General features: G+C 38.2%; 2 protein-coding genes across 2 annotated transcripts in view; both read left to right on the top strand.

Moving 5' to 3' along the window:
• Positions 1–12,967, top strand: part of ASPM (assembly factor for spindle microtubules) — a 25,427-nt gene extending 12,460 nt beyond the window's left edge. Inside the window, exons 18-29 of the mRNA XM_057364230.1 lie at positions 642–5,267; positions 6,216–6,365; positions 6,672–6,838; positions 7,640–7,799; positions 8,349–8,558; positions 9,090–9,239; positions 9,575–9,766; positions 10,223–10,415; positions 10,920–11,074; positions 11,629–11,805; positions 12,050–12,222; positions 12,301–12,967. Coding sequence (XP_057220213.1) covers positions 642–5,267; positions 6,216–6,365; positions 6,672–6,838; positions 7,640–7,799; positions 8,349–8,558; positions 9,090–9,239; positions 9,575–9,766; positions 10,223–10,415; positions 10,920–11,074; positions 11,629–11,805; positions 12,050–12,222; positions 12,301–12,406 — 6,459 coding nt within the window. The 3' untranslated portion in view covers positions 12,407–12,967. The remainder of the gene's footprint in view (positions 1–641; positions 5,268–6,215; positions 6,366–6,671; positions 6,839–7,639; positions 7,800–8,348; positions 8,559–9,089; positions 9,240–9,574; positions 9,767–10,222; positions 10,416–10,919; positions 11,075–11,628; positions 11,806–12,049; positions 12,223–12,300) is intronic.
• Positions 12,968–22,568, top strand: F13B (coagulation factor XIII B chain). The gene is made up of 11 exons (XM_057364231.1): positions 12,968–13,862; positions 14,921–15,121; positions 15,602–15,787; positions 16,226–16,402; positions 16,537–16,713; positions 17,859–18,035; positions 18,286–18,378; positions 19,039–19,221; positions 20,605–20,808; positions 21,204–21,347; positions 22,045–22,568. Exons 1-11 carry the CDS (start codon positions 13,781–13,783, stop codon positions 22,266–22,268), a joined length of 1,848 nt encoding a protein of 615 aa, XP_057220214.1. The 5' UTR covers positions 12,968–13,780; the 3' UTR covers positions 22,269–22,568.
• The last annotated feature ends 6 nt before the right edge of the window (positions 22,569–22,574 follow it).

Here is a 22,574-nt window from a genome sequence, read left to right as displayed (position 1 = left end):
CAGATTGTGTTGCTTTTCTTCTCTGCAGCTGCTGCATATTACCTAGATAAACTTCTAAACACTAGGAGAGTAATTTTAATTTTTTTTTATGTCATGTGCAGTAGGCACATTTAGACTGGCAGACAAGGCAATGGTAGTTTGGGTAGTTAATTCAGTTTATCAAGATACTTTTGCCACCATTGCCCAAAGATGAATACTCCACTTCTAAGACTTTAGAATGGAAAGTAAAGATTTGCTGATTTATCAAATAATTCAAGAGAATGCCCTGGCAACAGCAGGTTAATTTAGCCTTTTCCCAGAATTTCAAAATGCTTAAAAAAGCAATAACACCAGCAAATAGGCTTTGCTTTTTGGTTTCTTTTTTAATATGGATTTCTGGGTTTACCTTCCAGAGATGAGCTCAGTTGGTCAGAGCATGGTTCAGAGTTGGTCAGAGCACCCACCAGTGTCATGGGTTTGATCCTGGCACTGGCCATTCACTCAAGTGTAGGGCTTGATCTTTCTGGGTCGTTCCAATTCTGAATACTCTGTGGTTCTGATAAGCAGGAATAAGAAATCTTAAAAAGTCTAAAGATGACAGCTCTCATTCATGCTTGAGATACTATGAAGAAAATACTAATTTTTTTTTTTTTTAACGGCAGGCTTATTGGAGGAGATACTCTGCTAGRAAAAGATATTTACAGCTAAGACACTACGTTATTTTTGTACAAGCAAGGATAAGGATGGTGAAGTCTGTTGCTGCATATAAACGAATTGTTTGGGCTACTGTTACAATTCAGAGACATCTGCGTGCAACTAAGTTGGCAAAAATAGATCGGCAAAAATATGAAACCTTAAAGTCTTCAGCACTTACTATTCAGTCTGCATTCAGAAGATGGAGAAAATACAAAATTCAACAGAAAATTAAAGCAGCTTTGGTGATTCAGAGTTATTTCCGAAAATGGCAGTCTTCAAAGCTGGCAAAGAGATCCAGGGCTGCCCTTGCYATACAGTCTTGGTACAGGATGCACAGAGACCTGAAGCAGTATCTACATATTAAGCGAAACGTTATCAAGATTCAGGCTTGGTACAGGTGTCAGATGGCCAGACGTGTTTACCAGGAGCACAGGGCAAAAATAGTGACCCTTCAGCGATATTACAGAGCTTATAAACTGGGGAAAACTGAGAGAGAGTCTTATTTGCAAAAGCGTGCAGCAGTGATGGTTCTCCAAGCTGCTTTTAGAGGCATGAAGGCACGAGAGCTGTACAGACAGTTAAAAGCAGCGTGTGTTATTCAATCACTGTGGAGAATGAAACAAGAGAAACGAAGATTTCTACAATTAAAAAAATCTGTTAYTACATTGCAGTCACACGTGAGAAAATACCAACAAGTAAAAAGATACAAAGAGATGAAAAAAGCTGCTTCTGTAATTCAAACTCGGTATAGGGCACACGTGGCCGCTAAAAGAGCAGCTGTCGCTTTCCAGAGGGTGCGCCTGGCTGCCATTGTTCTCCAGTCTGCCTACAGAGGGATGCAAGCCAGGAGAGAGGCTCACATGTTGAGAGCTGTGATCAAAATTCAGTCAAGTTTCCGTGCTTATGTTGCCAGGAAGAGATTTAAAAGCTTGAGAGATGCCACAGTGAAGATTCAAGCTCTTGCAAAGATGAGGCGAGCCCGTAAGGGTTACTGTGCACTGAGGGAAGCAACGCTTTATGTCCAGCAAAGGTATCGCTCTCGCAGGTGTGCTCATCAGCTTAAAGAAGATTATATGAAATTGAAGAAAGGTTGCATAAGAATTCAGGCTCTAGTTCGAGGCTATCTTGTGAGGAAACAAATACAAAGGTGGAGGGAGGCTGCAGTATTACTTCAGGCCTGCTACAGAATGAAAAGGGACCGGCGACGGTATTTAAGCATCTATAGTGCTGCCATTTTTATTCAACAGCGTTATCGTGCGTGCAAACAGAYCCAGTGTCAGAGGCAGAAGTTCTTGCAAGTTAGGAAAGCAGCTGTGTGCTTACAGGCAGCCTACAGAGGTTATAAAACACGTAAAAAGCTCAAACTTGAGCGCAGAGCTGCTATTAAAATTCAGACTGCTTTCAGAGCTTATGCTGCACGAGTGAAACACAAGGCAATGGTTCAGGCCTCCATTGTGATTCAGAGGTGGTACAGAAATTGTAAAGATGGTAAGAGGCAAAGACTGAACTTCTTAATGATCAGAGCAGCGGTGCTTTCTTTACAAGCAGCTTTTCGTGGCTGGAAGGTACGGAAGCAGATTCAAAGACAGCATGTTGCTGCCACTAGGATACAGTCTACATTCAGAAAATTCATGGCTGTACAGAAATTCAGGCATATAAAGCACGCTGTGCTTACCATCCAAAGGCATTACAGAGCTAAGGTTCTAGGCCAGAGACAACAGCAAGAATACATCCAGCTGCGTAATGCTKCAGTGTGTCTTCAGGCAGCATGGAGGGGGAAAGCGGTGCGAAAAACTATTCAGAAGAAACATCATCTTGCAACAATTATTCAGTCCTATTACAGAATGCACAYAAATCAACTAAAATACAAGAAACTAAGACAAGCTGTGCTGGTAATTCAGAAATACTACAGAGCCTACCGTGTGAAAAAAACCCACCGTGCAATTTATCTAAAAACCAAGGCAGCCGKGTTAGTCTTGCAGTCTGCTTACCGTGGGATGATTGTGAGGAAACATCTGAACAAACTAAACAAAGCTGCTACAACTATACAAGCTGCCTTCAAATCTTACCTGGTCAAGAAGGAATATGAAAGACTTAGATCTGCAGCAATAGCCATTCAAAGGCGTTACCGTGCAGTCATCCAAGCTAAATGTCAAAGGCAGAAATATTTGTCTTTGCAACGAGCCACAGTGAAAGTGCAGGCGATTTACAGAGGTGTAAGAGTGAGGCGACAGGTTCACTGCATGCACCAAGCAGCTGTTTGCATCCAAGCCACGTTTAGGATGCATTGTATGAGCATAAAATATCAGTCAATGAGAAAGGCAGCAATAAGAATTCAAAGGCAATACAGAGCATTTTGTTYAGGCAAAGTACAACGCAAGAAGTACTTGGAACTAAAGAAATCTGTCCTTATCCTCCAGGCTGCCTGCAGAGGCATGAAAGTCCGACAAGACTTAAAAATTATGCACCAGTCAGCAGTAATAATCCAGTCCTATTACCGAATGCWCAAACAACAGAGAGATTTTAGAAAATTGTTGCTGGCAACGAGGCAGATTCAGCAATGGTTCCGTGCTTGCAAGGAGAGAGATGCACAAGTTCACAACTACATGATTGTGAAAAATGCTGTACTGCACATTCAGGCTGCGTTCCGTGGTATGAAAACAAGAAGATTTATCAGAACCATGAATGAGTCAGCTGTGATTATCCAAAGAAGGTTTAGAACWTTTCTCAAAAGAAAACATTTTCTTTCTGTTAAGTCAGCTGCCATTGTAATTCAGAGAAAATACAGAGCAACAAAACTAGCAAAAATTCAGCGTCTAAAATATCTGTCTCTCCTTGATGCTGCTGTTATCATACAGTCTGCTTATAGAGGATTTRTGGTAAGAAAAAGAATCCAGCGAATGCATCAAGCTGCTACAGTTATTCAAGCAATGTTAAGAATGCGTAAAATTTACACTTCTTATCAAGCACTCAGGCTWGCTTCAGTAATTATACAGCGACGTTATCGAGCTTACAGGGAAGGGAAGWGTGAGAGAGAAAAGTACTTAAAACTGTGCACTTCTGTTTTAGTTCTTCAAGCTGCCTACAGAGGAATGAAAACAAGACACTTCTTGAAGAAACAGCACAAGGCAGCACTTACAATACAGAGAAACTACCGAATGCATAGGCAGTACTGTCATTACAGAAGAGTTCAGTGGGCAACTCAACTAATACAGAGGAGGTACAGAGCAAATAGGCTCAGGAAAATTGCTGTACAGCATTACTCCTCGTTAAAGAAAGCAGCAGYTTGTATCCAGAGGGCTTTTCGAGACATGAAAGCGAGAAAACAACAGCAAGAAATGCAGCGTGCTGCAACGGTGATTCAGAAGAACTTTAAAGCCTTTAGAGAACGTCAGCGATACCTCTCTSTTAAGGCAGCTACTCTTGTCTTTCAGAGAAGGTACCGAGCTTTGGCTCTAGCAAGGCAGCATGCTTTGGAATATCAGTCTCTCCGCAGAGCAGCTGTTCACATCCAGGCTGTGTACAGAGGTGTCAGGGTGAGGAGGAGTCTCAAGCACATGCATTCAGCTGCCAGTACAATACAGGCAGCCTACAGAATGCTCAGGGATAGAAGGGCCTATCAGAATATGAGAATTGCAGCTATGGTTATACAGAACCACTATCGATCCTATTTGAAAGGAAAGARCCAACGCAAGAAATATCTGACAATGAGGAATTCTGTTCTTGTTATTCAAGCAGCATACAGAGGCATGAAGGCACGGCAGGAACTGAAAATGCTGCACGTTTCAGCAGCTGTAATACAGTCCAGCTATCGCATGTATGTACAACGGAGGTGTTACAAACAGCTGTGCTGGGCTGCCACAGTCACACAGCACAGGTTCAGAGCCAAAATGGCAAGAGAAGCTGCCATGAAAAACTACGCAGAAATAAGAAAGGCTGTCATTTGCCTTCAAGCTGCTTTTCGTGCTAAGAAAGCCAGGCAGTTGTATAAAGCCAACATTGCTGCACGGTGCATTCAATCCTTCCTACGAATGCACGTGGAGAGGAGACGCTTTCTGGCAATGAAATCAGCAGCAGTAATGATCCAGTCCAYGTTCCGATGCCAGAGAACACGGACTCACTATAAACTGATGCAGAGTTCAGCAATTGCTATTCAGAGGTGGTACAGATCATGTCACAGGGCTCGTTCACAGAGAGCAGAGTATTTGGCCCAAAGACAAGCAATAGTAATTATCCAGTCTGCCTTGCGAGGCATGAAAGCAAGAAAAACAGCAAGGCAAATACGAGCTGCAAGGAAAATTCAGTCTTTTCTTCAGATGGCGCTACAGCGTAGGAAATATATCCAACTCAGAGCAGCAGCTGTTACATTACAATCCTATTACTTAATGTATAAATGTAAATCTCAGTATAGGAGCTATAAAAGAGCAGCAGTTGTCCTGCAGCAGAAMTACCGATCCCACCTGACTGTGAAGCACCAGAGAATGATTTACTTACAAACCCGCAGGAACATTATCCTTGTGCAGGCTGCAGTCAGAGGATACATTGAAAGGAAGAGGTTTCACAAAATTAAAGAAAGCACAATAAAAATTCAGGTACTTTTGAATTAATAGAAGTGGGGGTTGGGTGTAATATTTTTTAATTTGTAGGTGTTTTAAAGGTTGACTGCTCTTGCAAAAGCAGTTTAAAGCTAAAGTAGAATCAATTTCTGAAGTGTACTACAGGCAGATRTATAGAACTTACTGCCACAGTACACAGAAATTAAGTTCGTTAAGACACCTGAATTTCACCTCTTAATATTGGTAGCTTAATTAATGTTTTCTTTGATGGGAATATGAATGAAAGCTGTTTTGATGTATAGAAATGAGAGGGCAATGATAGTGAGTATAAAGTGACACGAATAGCAAAAAACATGAATGCTACATTCTTTAGGAYTCATATTTAGGAAGGTGAATCAATCATTTTGTTCTCCTTTACTAAACGGCCCTAGACTAATCTGAGTACTTAGCCAACATTGTGAAGAGGAATTTGAGGAGGGAAATTTCCTCAAATCAAGAAAGAAAGGGAAGTAGATCATCCCTTATAATAATTTGTGGCCCTGAGCTGCCTGATTTAATGGGTATAGGTATCGCTGCCCATGTTGGTGGGTTGGAACGAGAACATGTTTGAAGATCCCTTCAACCCAGACCATTCTAGGATAATATAATAATTTGTTAGGTTGCTGTAATTATCTTGTTGGAGAGCATATGCTCTGCTTAACAGATAAGAAAGGAGATGTRTGTTTCTCATCTCTGTGTTTTGGGGGGGATGGGTAGCTGCTTAGTTATTTTCTGAAGGTTTAATGTATATGTCCCTGAACAATATGTTTACTTTCCTTAAAAGGTAGAAAAAAAATATTTAGGAAATCGGAAATGTATTTTTGTATCTTGTTGTTTTTGTAACAAACCAGTGAGTACAGCTGTACTCAAATAGAAATATGCAAACATTCCCAGTTGATATCGTGCAAGCAGTGAAACATTGCCAGTTTGTCTTTTACTTTTAAGGCCTCTTTCCGTGGATTTATTCAGAGACAGAAATACCTTGGGTGCAAGTTTTCTGCTGTATTAATACAGCAGCACTACAGAGCCCATCGGATGCGGAATATTGATCAACAAAGATTCCATCAAATGAAAAGAGCTGCCGTTACAATTCAGGTAATCATAAAAGTGGKTTTTATTGTGCATTTGTTTGGGGGTTTTAATCTCTCTTGTATTTGTTTCTTCACAATGCAATTATTTTTGCTGACTACTATTAAGGAGTGGCATTTGTGGTGTTTCCCAGAATGTTTCACTTACTTTTGAAAACATTTAGTTGTGGGAAATTAAACTTTTGCAGTACTTTAGGGATAGGAATCCTGAAAGTTGTTTATATTAGCATATTTTTTTTTCTTTTAATTTTGTTTATTCCATTAGAAACCTCRTCCAGTTCTGATTTATTTTTGGTTTATTTTTCTGTATTAGGCAGCCTACAGAGGATATAAAGCCAGACAGTGGGTTAACAAAATGAGAGCAGCTCAAGTGATCCAAGCCTGGTTCCGAGGCTACAAGGCACGGAAGGAATATGCATCAGTGATCAGAGCTACCCTTGTTATTCAGAGTCACTTCAGAACCAAACAGCTGCGGACTCGGTAATATTGAATCTGAGATAAATAACTCTACTTTTCAAAGTTTTTATTATATAATTATTTAGTGCTTCACTACACTCTGGCAATTGCCTGTAGGTTCTCAGRTTCTGCCCCTGCAGTATCTGTGTCACATGCATGAGTATAATCCTCTTGGTGCAGGTGGGTTTATTCTTTCGCACAAGAKTTTTGTTACATTTAATTGTTTTTCTGAAATGGAAGCTCCTTCACAGATTTAAATTTTGTTTATTGATGACTTAGAAAGAGTAGGCCTTTATCTTTTTTTTTWACTTCTCTGATTTTTACAAGAAGGATGTTCTGGATATTGTTAAGATTACAGCGTACAATTCATAGGTTGAAAAGCTATTTCATTTTGATCACAATGGAATAGTTAAACTGGTTTATGTTTATTTTGTCATGAGATCAGCCTGGTAGCTCATCTCATTCTGAACTGTCCCATGCTAGTAACAGTAAAGGATGTTGTTCAGAGATACAAGGTTCTCCCTTAGCATCCCTGCTTTTTAACATCCTTACCTATTCTTATTATTATTCTTTTATGTCCATCTGTCTGATGTCTTTCAAATGGCTGTGTCCTTCCTTAGCCTCCTTTGGCAGCAAGTTAGGGAAGTACTTTCTGGTTTCCCATGGGAGGTATTTTCTGTATTTAATCCTGCTCTGCCAGCTGGCTATCCCCTTTTTCCAGTGTTCCAAGATCTGGTTTATAACAGCTCTGCTTTCCCAATATCTACCTTAATGATTTTCTAAAACATCACTGCTTTCTTACTTAAAAATGCATTTCCATGTTAGGTTTTTGCAAATGAAGTTGTGTGCACTCACAATCCAAAGAGTCTGGAGAGCGACCCGCACTGCCTGGATGGTTCGGCAGCAGTTTCTGGCAACCAAGAGCGCTGCAGTTAAGATTCAGTCAGCATACAGGCAGTACAGGGCTAGGAGACTTCTAAAAAAGGTATGTTTTCATTTGCACTCTATTATGTTGTAGTTGTTTTCAAAGTTTTCAATATACTTGAGTGATTTTTGTCATCAGTGTGGAGAAGCATAGAAAAGGTGGGACCAGAATGAACATTGTTCAAATCAAAGCTKTTCAATATTCAAAATATTAAATATTCTTTTTTGCTTTAAGTAACAGGGTTGATTCTGGGTATTGAACAGTTCCTATTGTTGAATTACCCCTCTATATATTCAAAATAAATAACAAAATAAACAAAATAACAAAATAAATAACAAAATAAAATGCCAAATTTTCTGCTGGCTTTATTGCTTACAAAAGATTAAGTCCATATTTTGACCCCATTTAGGTAAGTGAAAAGAGCATCCACACTGTGAACGTGCATTTTATATAAAGTATTACTGCATGAGTTTGCTTGTATTTGTTATTCCATTTTTRTTCTTGTGATGGAATCTCTAGAACTAAAAATAAATATTTATTGAACCTGACATGAATTAACAAAAGTTTAATTAATGCATTAATCAATGCATTCTTGAAAATCTTTTCCAGAWGCACCAGGCTGCCTGTTTGATCCAAAACGCATATAGAGGTTTCAGGGCAAGGAGGAAATTTGTTCAACAAAAAGCTGCTGCTGTAATTATCCAGAAACATYTGCGGGCTTGGCAGGAAGGCAGGCTTCAATTTATGAAATACAATCAGACTAGAAGAGCTGTCATTAAACTGCAAGCATTTATACGGGGTTATTTAGTCAGGAAAAAGGTTGGTATAATTCAAGTTGAAACTATGCTTTGGATTTAAAGTATTTCTAGAGCTGTCCTACCATTAATTCTGACTGGCAAGGAGAGGAAAACTTGATTTCTTCTTGTTGAAATCAAGTTCTTGTTGRCTGCTTTTAGTATGGGGTGGGTCAGAATAAATCAAACATAGTTTGAGCCTTTTCTTACAATCCTGTAGAACTAAAGTGGGTTTTAGCCAACATTGTTGGCTGTTTTTTTAGCTTCTATTATCTTTGTGGCTTACCTAATAAATGATACTTCTGCACACACAGGCTTCCAATGAAATCGTTCTCTGATGTGCATTAATGTTGTTTGCAATCACTTCTCTRTGTTACCATCTTGATTAGAGACCTGGTAGTGCAGACAGGCAGCTTACTTTAGTTCTGAGACAATTACCTCCAAGATGATTTTCCAGTATCTGATAGTATTTTGCTGTGTACTATGCTTTRTGTAGACATAGCTACCTCAGAGTATGAAAATTAATGATATTCCTTGTTTTGTCTTCCTTCTACAGATTTCAGACCAGAAACAAAAGAAGAGACTTCTTTATTTTACAGCAGCTGCATATCATCACATCTCTGCAATTAAAATTCAAAGGGCCTACAGGATTCACCTCACCTTTAAACTTGCACAAACTCAGATGTCCTCTGTTCTTATAATACAGGTTTGTCTCACTAAGGGTGAATGATTTTGTGTAACAGTCTGATTTGTTTTCTGGGAGCTAAGCTCCAGACAATGTAGTTYCTTCACATGTGAAAATTAAGCTTWATTATGGAGACTATGATTTATTAAMTGTTGAGCTTATACACAGCTAARARAGCTTAGCTGGCCAAGGCTAATCAGAGCCGTGGAGGTTATATGTGACTGGTGACATATATAAATCTKTCAAAGCTCATAGTAAAACATTTACTGAGTTTTTATCTGTGCTCATTTACAGTGGGAAAGGGAATTTAGGAGAAAAGTTTTAAATAAACAGAAAGGTGCTTTCATTTTAAACAGAGATGGTTCCGGGCAAAAATGCAGCGGAAGAGATTTTTAAGAGATTATCAGAGACTGATTGGATTACAACGTGCGGTTCGAGGCTGGCTGAAGCACAGGAACCAGGCAGCAGCCATAATCCAGAGAAACGTGCGCGCATTCCTCACCTGCAGGCGCAGGAGAAAATTTACTGGGGGAATAATTAAGTTTCAGGTAAATACCTCTTGTAAGAAAATGTCAGATGTGGTTTGGGGTGTTTTTGTTCATTTATTTTTATTATCTATTTTTTTCATGGGTTTTTGGGGAGAGGAAAATGTTTACTTGTGTTGATGAATTTATCAGGGAAATTGCAAGCCAAGTCAGCCTTGGTTTAGACATGAGAGTTGAAGGCAAACAGATCATGAAGGAATATTTAGCAGATACTGCATAAAGTGACTTAGGTGGGAGTGTGTGTGGACTGTATATGCATGGATTTTTTTTGGCCCTTTGTCATGAAAGTCCAGTATTTGAAAGATTAAACACTGAGTGTTAACTAAYTAAAACTGCATACCCAAGGTAATTCAATACTTTGCCAGACTTGTGTAAAACAGATTTGGAATGGTGATGGAAGTTCGGATGTCTTGTCTCTTCTTTACAACTTTTTTCCTTTGTGGAATTTCTTTTCTGCAGGCATTGTGGAGAGGATATTCTTGGAGAAAGAAGAATGACACAGCAAAAACCAGAGCTTTAAGATGCAGTTTAGAAAAAGCCAATGAGAAGAGCAGAGAAGAAAACAAATTGGGCAACAGAACTGCAATTGCAATTGAGCACCTTCTAAAATACAAACATCTCTCCTACATTCTTGCAGCACTAAAGCATCTTGGTAAGTATTTTGTTTTATTATAACTGATGGATTTTTCAGAATGATTAAAACTGGATTTTTTCAGCTGAGAAGAGTTCGTAATGATATTTAAGCTTTCTGCATGACTGTAAAATGTGAATATTAGAGGGCATAATGGAAAGCTTTCTAGATTAAAATTAGATTATTGATTTAAGAACAATATTTAAATGGCTATGTAGATAAAAGAAATCCTRTATGATTGCTCCAATTTCCTGTCATTCCTAGTAATGCTATAACTTACATAAGTTCAATGTTATGAACTTATGTAAGTTATGAACTGTTYACTATCAGTCTATGTTCTCTGTGGATTCTTTTGTCTGATTCATTTTGTGTCTGGAATATTTAAACTATTGCTTCAGAAATCCTTGCTTTGACCAATAAATGCAGATTTTCTTTGTACTTCTATTTAAAAATAGAGAAAACCCTGGTTTACAATTGAACTTCAGAGTTTTCTTTACTCTATTTGTTTTTCTTTAATTGTTACAGAGGTGGCCACCAGGCTGTCCCCATTGTGTTGTGAAAATATGGCCCAGAGCAGAGCAATCATCAGTATTTTTCTACTGATTCGAAGTTGCAACCGGAGTGTTCCATGCATGGATGTGATCAGATACTCGGTTCAGGTTCTACTCAATGTTTCAAAGGTAACTTCAATGGGTTTTTTTGCAGGTTTATAAGAAGCAGGCTACTTTATTGTGGTACTTGTTTATCCACAAAATTTCTGAGTAAGTCTGGAACAACAAAAGAGTAGTAGTTTTGAATAAAAAGGGATTCTGATTTTTTCACTGTTATTTTGAAACCAGTTATTTTTGTAAACAAAATTTACAAAATTGTAATAATAATGTATGTAAAATTGTGGGGGTTTTTTTGGCACAAAAATTATTTCACAGCCTTAAGACATTACAAGGTATCACAAGTATTTTTAAATTTCTCTGAACTTATTTTAATTTATTTCTTTATTTTAAATATAAAATCAGATTCCATGGGTTTTCTAAACTAGCGGGAGAGGGCAAAAGGCACCTTTTTGTAATCTGTTACAATTGTGTAACATATGGAAGCGATTGTTATTTCTTGGATACCAGTTCAGCTACAAATTTTTTCTAGGGAAGAATMTGGACTAAGCTCTAAATATTATCCTCTAAAATAAAAATGTTTCAATGATCTGTATATAAGCTCTTGTCTCTTTCTTGCTTAACAGTATGAAAGGACTACTCGAGCAGTTTATGAAGCAGAAAATTCTATAGATACTTTACTAGACCTGCTGCAAATGTACAGAGGCAAAGCTGGGGACAAAGTTTCAGAGAAAGGAGGAAGCATTTTCACAAAGACCTGTTGTTTGTTGGCCATCCTTTCAAAGGACTCAAAAAGAGCTTTGGTAAGACTTAAATGTTTTGGGTTTAATAGTTTAATTTAACATACTTTTCTTTCATGTTTTGGTGGTATTTGTAATTTTTTTTCTCCTCCTCTCTACCATTCTACGTCTGCAATATTAATTATGACTAAACTTTCATTTTAAAAAAAAATTTCCAGGATGGCAAATACACTCAGATTTTCTTGATTTGTTAAGCTGTTTTGAACATGTAGCATTAACTGTGTCTGCTGTTTTCACCTGTCCTCAGGAGATCCGAGGTATGCCAAGAACTGTTTCTTGCATCCAGAGCCTGTATAAACTCACAGCTCGGAARCACAGGATGGATGCAGAGAGAACACTTGTGAGGCAGAAAACAAACCTTGTCTTAGGTGGGAGTTCCTCTGTTCCAGCAACTCCTCTAAGAATAAAAACAGTTTCAAGGTAAATACTTAAAGATTAGTCTTCTATTTGTGTTGTGACATTGAAATGTTTTAATGCAAGACATTAATATTTTCACAGGATTAAACCAGACTGGGTCTTGAGGAAAGATAACATGCAAGAAGTTGTGGATCCTCTGCAAGCAATTGTGATGGTTATGGACACACTTGGCATTGCCTGCTACTGAAATGTAAATGATGTATAGGAAGATGTATTTGTACAGTATGTATGTAGTAGATGCATAAATGATGTTGAAAAAAAATGAATGTGTCAAACTACCCTTGAAAATATATTTTTTTGGATTGCATTTAACATTTTAGTAACTTTTTGTATTATGTAGAGTTTTGAAACCCTCTTTTGTACTGCTACAAAAGCAATTGTACAATAAAATCAGTTCACTGGATTTTACTGGAAATTTCACTGCTGCAGTAATGTATTGTTGTCACACAACTGTGAATATTACAAATATCATGGGATTCTTCACTCTGATTAGATATTGTAGAATTCTCTTGAAAGCAGTTGTTTGTGTGGGATAGTAATATCTTCTCTGTCCTACGAGGTGTACAAAGGGAGGCTTAAGTTGTGGATTTCAAAACTATTTCTAAAACTTTGCAAAACTGTGATTGAAACCAACAGGAGTTGTAAAGGTGAATTTAGAAATTCTGACCTGTCATTTTAAGGGAGGTGATTTGTGGATTTTTTTCTTCCTATCAAGTAAGCAATGCATCTCATCACTACAGGCATGCATCTCATCACTACAGGCGTGCATCTCATCTGGCTGAATAGACTTTGTTCATCACAGCATCTCTGTTAATTCTGTTCTCTTCTGCCTCAAAACTGCATTTTCTTAGAGAAAAGGCCAAGAAACTGCAAACTGTAAAATGATACCATCCCACTTCCAAATTTAAGTGTTACACTTCTAATGATGTTAAATCAAGTGGTAGCCATTAGTCAGTCTATTGATTGTAAATGAAGTGATTTTGTTTGTTTTTGTTGGTGTTGTTTGTTTTTCTTGGTTTTGTAGGTTTTTTTTGTGGGGGTTTTTGGTTTTGTTTGTTTAAAAAAATGCTTGAAAGAGGCTTGTATTCAACACAACTCAGACAGATAATAATAGTGGTTATGTTTTTCATGTAAGAAACTCCAAAATCATATCTAGCATGCAGCTGCCTGGTTTACTCTGGGGGTAGGCTGGAGGCTGGGAAATTGTCTCTGATTTCAGCCAAGGTAAATAATCTGATAACAGAATGCCCTTTAAACTCGGGACTCAGGAGGTTGTGATGGGAACAGTGATCAGCAGGTTTAAATCGTTCCATAAGCTTGTTGCCTGATTTCACTGTAAAACAATAAATTGCTGATGGTAAAGTGTGGAAAGTAAAATGGAAGTAGAATATTGCCAGTCTTGTGCTAAGGTATTTGGAGAACTAAAATAAGTGAAAAATAATTTTTTCAGTGAATTAACTTGTTACAAAATGCTATAGACATTAAGGCATTTGTTGAATACCTTTGAAAACTCAGTTAATTATTTACAAAAGGAAGTTTTCACAGGTAGTGGAAAMTGTTGATGGAGGCAGTAATGAAGATGAGATTTAAAAGCTGTTTTTTCTTCCTAGTCATGATGTATTCAGGCAAACTCTTTGCAGAAGGTAAATACACTGAATTCTATTGTACATTGAATCTAGCATATGCAGTCTTGGTAACTGTAATGCAATGTCTTTCAGCTCTTAGTAAACACTGCTTTTTAAATTTAAATGCAATTCTGTTGTGATATGGCTGATAGTCATGATTCAGCTGCTGCTGATTCCTRTCTAAGCCTCAAGCTGTAATATTGAAAGGTTCAGGCTTTAGTTCAGAAGAAATTTCTTTTGAAATGTCTGAGCTGTTTTGAGCACTTACACAAATTGAATTTTGTACTATTAAAACATTTTATATATTGAATTGTCTTGGGGATTGAAATGTTTTCACTTTTTTACAAAGCAAAATAGGGGAAGTCAATCTGGGGTGGTCCTGTGTTTTCTATCCCTATTTTCAGCATTGATTTCTTCTTGTTTGTTGGTTTTGATTTTTTTGTTAGTTTGGTTTTGTTATTTTGGGGGTTTTTAAAGTAACTTAATATCATATTCAGCACTACTCTTTCAAGAGGTTTTCTCCTGTTACTGGGTTTTTTTTATTTTTTAATTGCCATTGTGCTTGTTTTTCCTGATCTCCATTTCTTCTTTCTTTTCTGTTGACTGTTTTTAAAGCAATCTTTCTTAAGCAACCTTTACTCCAATATTGCCTCCTGACTGTTTGTTCCACTTTTCTGGTAACATTTTCTTAACTGAGCTATGGCAAAGCTATCCTGACACTTGTCACTGGATTTTACAGTAGGCATGGGTGTGTTTGTGCAGCAAAGGGTGCTCGTGCTTCTGGGTAAAAAAAGTAAAATAAAGGTGTCCTGCATCACTTTTGCCCCATTCCCATTAGGAGATTTTATTCTACAGCTGATATTCCTGTGAACCCTAAGAGCAAAAGCTGATAAAATTGTAGTATATCTTCATTTGAGCAAGTCTTAAAAGGCCCTCCATGTTTGTAAGTATTCGGAATTTTGTTCTCTTTGTTTGAAAGCCTGAATCAGTCAAGCTGATGCTAAATAAATTAATGCAAAAATATTCATATCTGGACTGAAAGTTTTAGTGGGAAATATATTTTATCTTTKTTACAGATACACCTTGTGATTTACCACATATAGAAAATGGAAACCTTGCCCAGTACTATTACAGTTTCAAAAGTTACTATTTCCCTATGCGTAAAGGAAAAAAGCTCTCCTATTCTTGTATGGTTGGTTACACAACTGAAGCTGGGACTCAAGATGAAAGAATAACTTGCACAGCAAAAGGATGGTCTCCAGTGCCACGATGCTACAGTGAGTTARCTTTATTCATCTCCTCAATGCTTCCAACCACCAACATGTAGCTGGTTTGCTTGGGACACAAAGGAAAAGAAGCTGCATAACAASGGATAAAATGTACAGGATGCAATCAGTTATTTATGTTGAGGCTACACAGGTTTATATAAGGAATATTTACCTAATAATACATATTTTAAGGGCTTTTAACTATTTATGGTTTTTTATAAGAACATATGAAAGTTGCCCAGTTTTCTTATTTTGGGAAAACTTAGTTTTCCCTTAGATGTATAGCTTCTTGAGTCTCCCTAGCTCTGTATTCCTTGGCTGTATTCCATGTTACCAGTGGTTTGATGTATTGTTGATGATTGGAGCAGAGTTTCTTCAATAGATCAAAAAAGTAAGATTAGTGTAGCTACCCCTTCGTTTGCTTACTGGAGAGCAAAAATATTCTGTTCTTTCTTTCTAACCTTCTAAAGCTGTCTTTTTTTCATTCAGGAAAATGCAACAAGCCTCTTTTGGAGAACGGCTTTTTTTACAGTACAGAAATGGACTTCAAAATCCATGAGAAACTGGAATACAAATGCAATCCAGGCTACCACACTCCAAGTGGTGATACTGAGGATACAGTGCAGTGTCAGCCACAAGGGTGGTCCTTCCAGCCAAGCTGTACTAAAAAACTTGGTAGGATCCTGTGTTTTCTCCTTTTTAATCTATTGCAGATGTATGTTTTAAATGATGTCCCMCTGCCTTTGCTGTACCTGTAGGGCCAGACTGCCTAGGACAGGCTATCATTTGAGTGCTCCCAAAGCACTCATGCCTCTGGGAAGAAAGTTGTCAGATTTCACRTGCTGCTGGTTTTGTGCATTTGTGCATTTGTACAGATGCAATTATATGTAAGATGAAGCAGTAGAGATGAAATCACAGTGTTTAAAAAAAAAACCATTGCTATACAAACTTTGTTTTCCAAATGATGAGCGCAAAACTTGTGCAAATATTAATTTATAATTAATCATTATTCGGGTGGGATATAACCACTTCAAGGTGTACCTAAGGGAAATTTTGGAATACTTSCAACAAAAAGTGCGATTAACATTATGCCTGTGCTTTATTTTCTTTGAGAGTCATGCCAAGTGCCCAAGTTAGCTCACGGCAGCTACTCCCKAGCCCTGCAGGAGGTGCAGCTGAACGGGACACTGCGGTACTCGTGTGAYGCGGGATATCAAACTGCAGCAGGGAACACCTCTGAGGCAGCRCTGTGCCTCGCCCACGGCTGGGCCCTGACCCCCAGCTGCACCAGTAGGTCATTTCTCTTTGAAAACTGGATTATTCTATACATTCAAATTGGCCAAGAGGCTGATTTTATCAGCTGTTTGCAGCAGCAGTAGGGGGAGCTTTCTTCAGTTGGTTTTCACTGTTGTGTTTTCTTCCAGGAGTAACTTGCTCCTCTTTGAGTGAAGTAGCTCATGGAGGTTTCCATCCTGTGAAGAAAATCTATGAAGAGGGAGATGTAGTTCACTTTTTCTGTGGCAAACATTATTCTGTCACTGGATTTGACTTAATCCAATGTTATAGTTTTGGGTGGTATCCAGACCCTCCCGTGTGTGAAGGTATTCTATTTTTATAGTTTTGCTGTCTCAAATACTAGCACCTTCTTTCAAGAAATGCTTTGTGAACACAGATTAAAAATACGGGGTTTGTACCCTAAATCTAAATCAAGCGTTAGTCAAAGGGCAGGGACCCAAGGCAGCACCAAGGGGGGCAATGGTAATTGGAGCTACATTTCAGTGAACGCTAACAACAGAGCAGATACTGTCCCTTACTGTTGCATCTCCAAGCTGTATCCTGGAAAAGCAGGAATCAGCAGTTACAGGGACTTATTTAGACCCTGAAGCTYGAAAAACTGTGTTCAGAATACATGAAGGTTTAACCAGGCATGCTTAATCCTGCCTTGTGGAGTGGGAAAGTGCYTCTCAAGACGCACTAAATAAAAATTTGTAACAAGTACTTTTCAGAGTTTTGTAGCCTCCCCAAACTTTACTTGTCTTGAACAGAATCAATTGAAAGGTCCTGAGGACAGAATCACACCTKTAGTGATTGCTTTGCAATTATTGGGGCATAATGGAAAGTCTCAGTAAAGAAATTTCCAAACAAATGAAAGGTGAAGCAGCTGAGATGTGGAATAGAGCAGAAAGCAGCACAAATCAACCTTTAGTACAGCTTAGACTCCAGCCCTCTGTTTATTCTCATGACACAGCAGRAACTTTCCTTGAAAGAGTACAGAAAGTCCTCCTTTATGCTCAGGAGGATGAAAGCCATATCTAAATCTTGTTTTGAGGATCCAATAATTGCAAACTTAATTTGGAGATAGGAAATGGGCTATGATTATTGCTCCTTCTGTAGCACTAGAATTAATACATAACCTATTTTAAATATTATATGAATGRAGGCCATGGGAAATCTATTTCCTGGAGTCCTTTAAAGAACATTTTATTAAGTCTATGTGGAGAAATTACAAATTTGTTTATAGCAGTGCAATGACKTAGTACTTCTATTTTGTATTTGTTGAATGCAAAACCACTTGTTTGTTCAGGTCTCCTATGTATTAAGAAAATAAGGAAAATTTTATTAAGGAATATACCCTGGTTTAGCCAAAAATGCCTTTTGAATGATAGGCTTGCATTGTGCATGGTGAGCTTAATTGTGTGTGTGATTTTGGTAAGAGAGAAAACAAGATGCAATTTCTTATTTTCAGATGTAAAAAATAAATGTCCTCCACCACCACTCCCTCATGGCCATGTCATCACAGCCAGAAGGACATATCATAATGGAGACAAAGTTCGTGTATACTGTCAAGGGACCTTGGGAATGAGAGTATCTGAGGAAATCCAGTGTGAAGGAGGGAAATGGACACCACCCTCTTCCTGTATTGGTTAGTGCCTCTGTGAAGGCTGATACCTGAACAGAAATGATTCTTCAACTCTGCCTTAATTTTCTGGAGTGCCTCAGTTTCTGTATGTGCAAAAYTGTTGGCTTCCTCTCTTCAAAGGCTTGAGAAGCAAAGTGCTGGATATTTTGCATTATTAGATTTTATAACGCATCATGGCTTATGTACATGTTTTAGTATTTTGGAATTAGCTGTTTCTGAGAAAACTGATTCTGAATTTCTGCTGTGGTTACAGGAACTGTGGATAAACAGGAATCTGAGGCACCACCACCACTCGAGGCAGATGCAGAAAGAAGGACAAGCCAAATGCATCTCAATGAAGATATGAGTAGGTGAACATATCTTTTCTTAATTAAACGGGACTCTCCAAATCTATTACAGGGATTTTGTGGCTACTCTGATTCTTTTGCTATAGGAYAGTTCCTTATTTTAGTAAATACTTGTATGTGCTACAGATGTCACTGTAGTCAACTMATGAAAGGCTGTTGTTGCTTATTTCTAAATTACACCAATAAGCCTGCTCTGTATTTGTAATTTTATTTCATACATTAGCATCTACTTTCAGTCTTTTGTACCCTTCAATGTAATTTGAACATGCAACATTCATGAGTAGTTTGTTGTTCCTTTCATTAATACTTCCAGTGAGGTTTCCTTTGTTTATTTTGAACTACACATTGGTTCAAGTAACCAATAAGGTGGTCTTGTCTCATAAAAAGAACRAATGTATATTGAGTGTAAAACAGCAAGAGTCAAAAGTAGACATAGATGTCAAGTGTAGTGGGAAATGAAGTGCATGTCAGCAATTCAGTAAGGCAAATGTAGAATTGCTGAAAATGAAGGAAAATTGGAAAAGGAATTGTATTAGTTTAGATTTTACTTGTATGCAAGTCTTTGTGCTAAGTCTAATATTGATCTAATACTGTCACCAGTGTTAACATTGTTGTAATCTAATCAAGATCTAATTGCCTGTCTCTCTGTCTCCTATCAGAAATGCAACAAGACTGTGCCTCTCCACCTGTGATTAAAAATGGCGGTGTTCTTGGCCCATTATTGGCAAGCTACAAAAATGGTTCTTCAGTAGAATATGGTTGTCAGCATTACCACTTTTTGGATGGGCCCAGTACTGTTTACTGTGATCATGGAAACTGGACAGAACAACCAACCTGCTTAGGTGAGTCTTGTGAGTAAAAGCAAGTTCTGTCACACATGATATGGAAAGGGAAAATTGGAAAGAACTTCTAAATAATCTTTTCATTGTTATCTTGTCTTTTTTGAGTTAATAAAGATTCTAGAAATATGAGGATGAACCAAAATGAAATTTTTAGCAGGTCTCTTCTGCTGGGTGTCCTCTGGGCTGTTCTTAAAACCACCCAATTAAATAGATTCCTTTGTTTTTCTGAGTGGACTATTCTAGGATATAACTATCCCTGCTTCCTAGGAGGATTCTCCAATTTCTTTAGTCCATATTGTCCATTTAGTTTATTTCTTCCCGTCTTTCAATAGATGATTAGAAAGAATGGTATGGCCATTCCCAATATGGCTTTTAGATACAGTTAACAAAGAATTGACAATGACTTCTTCGACTTTTTTTTTAAACTTTCAGCGTTTTTTCTTTTTAATTATGTGTCTTTATATCTGTTGTCCCAGCCTGGCCTCGACTTTTTAATTTTTCCATGTTGCTCTTATGTATGTGCTCAAAACAGCAAATAGCGTTACTACTAGAAAATTACCAATGCTAGCAGKAATACAAACAAGGGTTGTTTGCTTATCTTTCCTTCCTTCCCCTAATGAAATAATTCTATTTTACTAACAACCTTTGTGAAAGGGCTCACCTTTAAGTTTATAATCTACTGTGTAAATGAAAATAAACAACCAGTTCACATTTAATTGTGTATTTCAAAATGAATAAAAGCTACCTCACATAGACAGAACGGTCCAGGTCAGCATATTTGGATCTGAGTATTCAGATTTAACAATTCCTGTGGAATAACAAGATGGCATTTCCTGTGAGCATTGTTTCTCTTCTAAGCATCCAAATAACCCCACCATCCTTTCATGTTTTCTGAGATTTCTCTTCAACCCTCACATAATCAGACAAGAAAGAGCACATGCTGTTGTAACTTCAGGAAAATTCCGTATAAATTTGGTGTTACACAGCTGTCATCAGCCAAGCTGTCATCAACCATCCTGTGAAACTTGTAGAAACTTATTTTTGAAGGGGACCCCCTGTAGGCTTCATTGAACACTGGTTTCAGAAGTTAACAAGGTTAATCATCTAATGGAAGGCTACCCACCACACTGTGATCTTGGCCCTGGGTTTTAAGAAACATGTCAGAAAACATCCATTCCTTTTATGTATGAGGTTTTTTTTCTTTTATTGCTTCAGACCATTTCTTTACATTTGCATCTTTCATGCATCTGTAGTTCATGGTCTTGCAAGATTCAGAAGCACTTTACAACTATTCACTTGGGTTTCTCTTTCTTCACTCCCACAAAAGGGAGCCAAGAAATCACTTAAGGTGCCTTCTTATTAAAATATATTTTTGTATCCTAGAACCATGTACTCTTAACGTAACTGATATGGACAGCAACAATATAAAGTTGAAATGGAGACAGGAAGAATTAATTTTCCTACATGGMGACCTCATAGAGTTTGAATGTAAACAGGGATATGATTTTCTGCTGACTGCCATTCCATCTGCTGGGAGGACACAGTGTGACCACGGCAGACTGAAATATCCCAAATGTGTTATTCAAGGTAAAACAATTACTTCTTACTGCCTTTTTAATTAATGTGTTGTAGACTTTGCTGTTCTTTAAGTGTGGGCCTGGAGTCTGTTGCAAATAATTAGTGCTTAGGCTTCAACTATACAGATGCACAAAGTAACTCTATTGTTTAATATATCCCAGCATGGAAAAGTGATACACCTTCCTTTGCTGGGCGAGGCTGTAGAAAGGAGGGGGAAGCTCTTCTTCAAGCCCAGGAAACTGRAAGTTCTGTAGAAAGAGAGCTGGAAAAAGAAATCCTTTGTGCTCATTTAATTTAGGATAAAGCTGTCAATTTGTTAATTTCTTGTGCTGAATGTTTCTCAGATGTTTTTATTGTTCTTGCAGCTGCTACASWAAAATGTGGCTCTCCACCATCTATTGCAGCTGGAGCTCTTACKCTCCCAGCACTGCCCCAGTATGACARTGGTTCTTCAGTCCAGTATATTTGCTCTGACTATCATTTTTTGGAAGGCTCTGAGAGAATCTACTGCTCTGAAGGACAGTGGACTTTGCCCCCAGTTTGTATAGGTAGGTGTGCCAAATGAGATCAAAAAGCGCTTATTTTTCTCTATAATTCATCGCCTCAAGGAACAGCTGGGAAGCAGGGTGACCTGTACAGGCCATCTGGTCCCACCCCTGCAAGGAGCAGGGACATGTGCAGCCACATCAGCTTGCTCAGAGCCCTGTCCAGCCTGACCTTGGATGTTCCCGGGGGGGATGGGGCAGCCACTGCCTCTCTGGGGAAACTGTTGCAGTGTTTTACCACTCTCATTGGTAGCAGTGTCTTCCTTCTGTCTAGGCTGGATCTACCCTCTCTTAGTTTTAAACCGTTACACCCTGTCCTATTAAAATTTCTGTATTCATCTTTCTTATAAGACCCTTTTAAGTTCTGGAAGTGTGCAGTGAGGTGTCTCTGGATSCTCCTTTTCTCCAGGCTGAACAACCCCMATTSTCTCTAAATTCAGATCTTGAATTTATAAATTAAGTATATATCTAAAGGTAGAACTTTTAGRTCTGAATTTCAGATTTTTCCGTTAGAGATGAAAGTTTTAATAGAAGCAGGTAAAGCTCATCTGGCTTGAAAAATAAATTYTCTTACCTATGGTACACCTGCAGTATAATGAGACAATGGAAAATAATTTACAGAATTAGTGTAGCCCGGTCCAAATCTTCTGTTTCAAAAAGAATCAGTTAATTAGCCCTGATTAAATCTCTCGTTTTTTAGAGCCATGTACCCTGTCAAAAACTGAAATGGAGAAAAATAATGTGCTGCTGCAAGCATTCTATGCGGATCAAGTTCACTTTTACCATGGGGATTATGTTGGATTTTACTGTAAACAGAACCATTTTGGAGCAGAATCTGGCAGAACTTTGTTTCAAGTACAGTGCAAGAGRGGGCAGCTGTCATACCCAAGGTGTGTTGAAAGAGGAGCACAAATATGGAGTTGAGGAAAGCCTGCAGGAAAGGTATGTACCTGTTCTTGATCTCCTATCAGCAGCTGAATTAGGTTGGCCTCGTGTTCTCCAGGTCACTGCAGGCAGCTTTGGGAACGAGTGCTCAGGGTCTGTTGCTGGGTCTGAGCTGGAGAGGGAGAAAAGGGAAAGGCCTTTGTGGGACAGCAGGAGCAGTGCAGCACAGGGATGCAACATTGGCATCCACATGGAAAAATCTGAGGAAGGAGTTTTGTAAGGCCTCCAGGGATAAATGTGAGGGTGCATCACAACCTGCAGGACATGAGCAAAGTGCCACGAGGA

The sequence above is a fragment of the Malurus melanocephalus genome, unplaced genomic scaffold, assembly GCF_030028575.1.
Source record: "Malurus melanocephalus ecotype Western Australia unplaced genomic scaffold, MMel_1.1 scaffold_37, whole genome shotgun sequence".
NCBI lineage: Eukaryota > Metazoa > Chordata > Aves > Passeriformes > Maluridae > Malurus > Malurus melanocephalus.
Note: the sequence above shows the minus strand (reverse complement) of the source record. Positions and strands in the feature narration are given on the sequence as shown.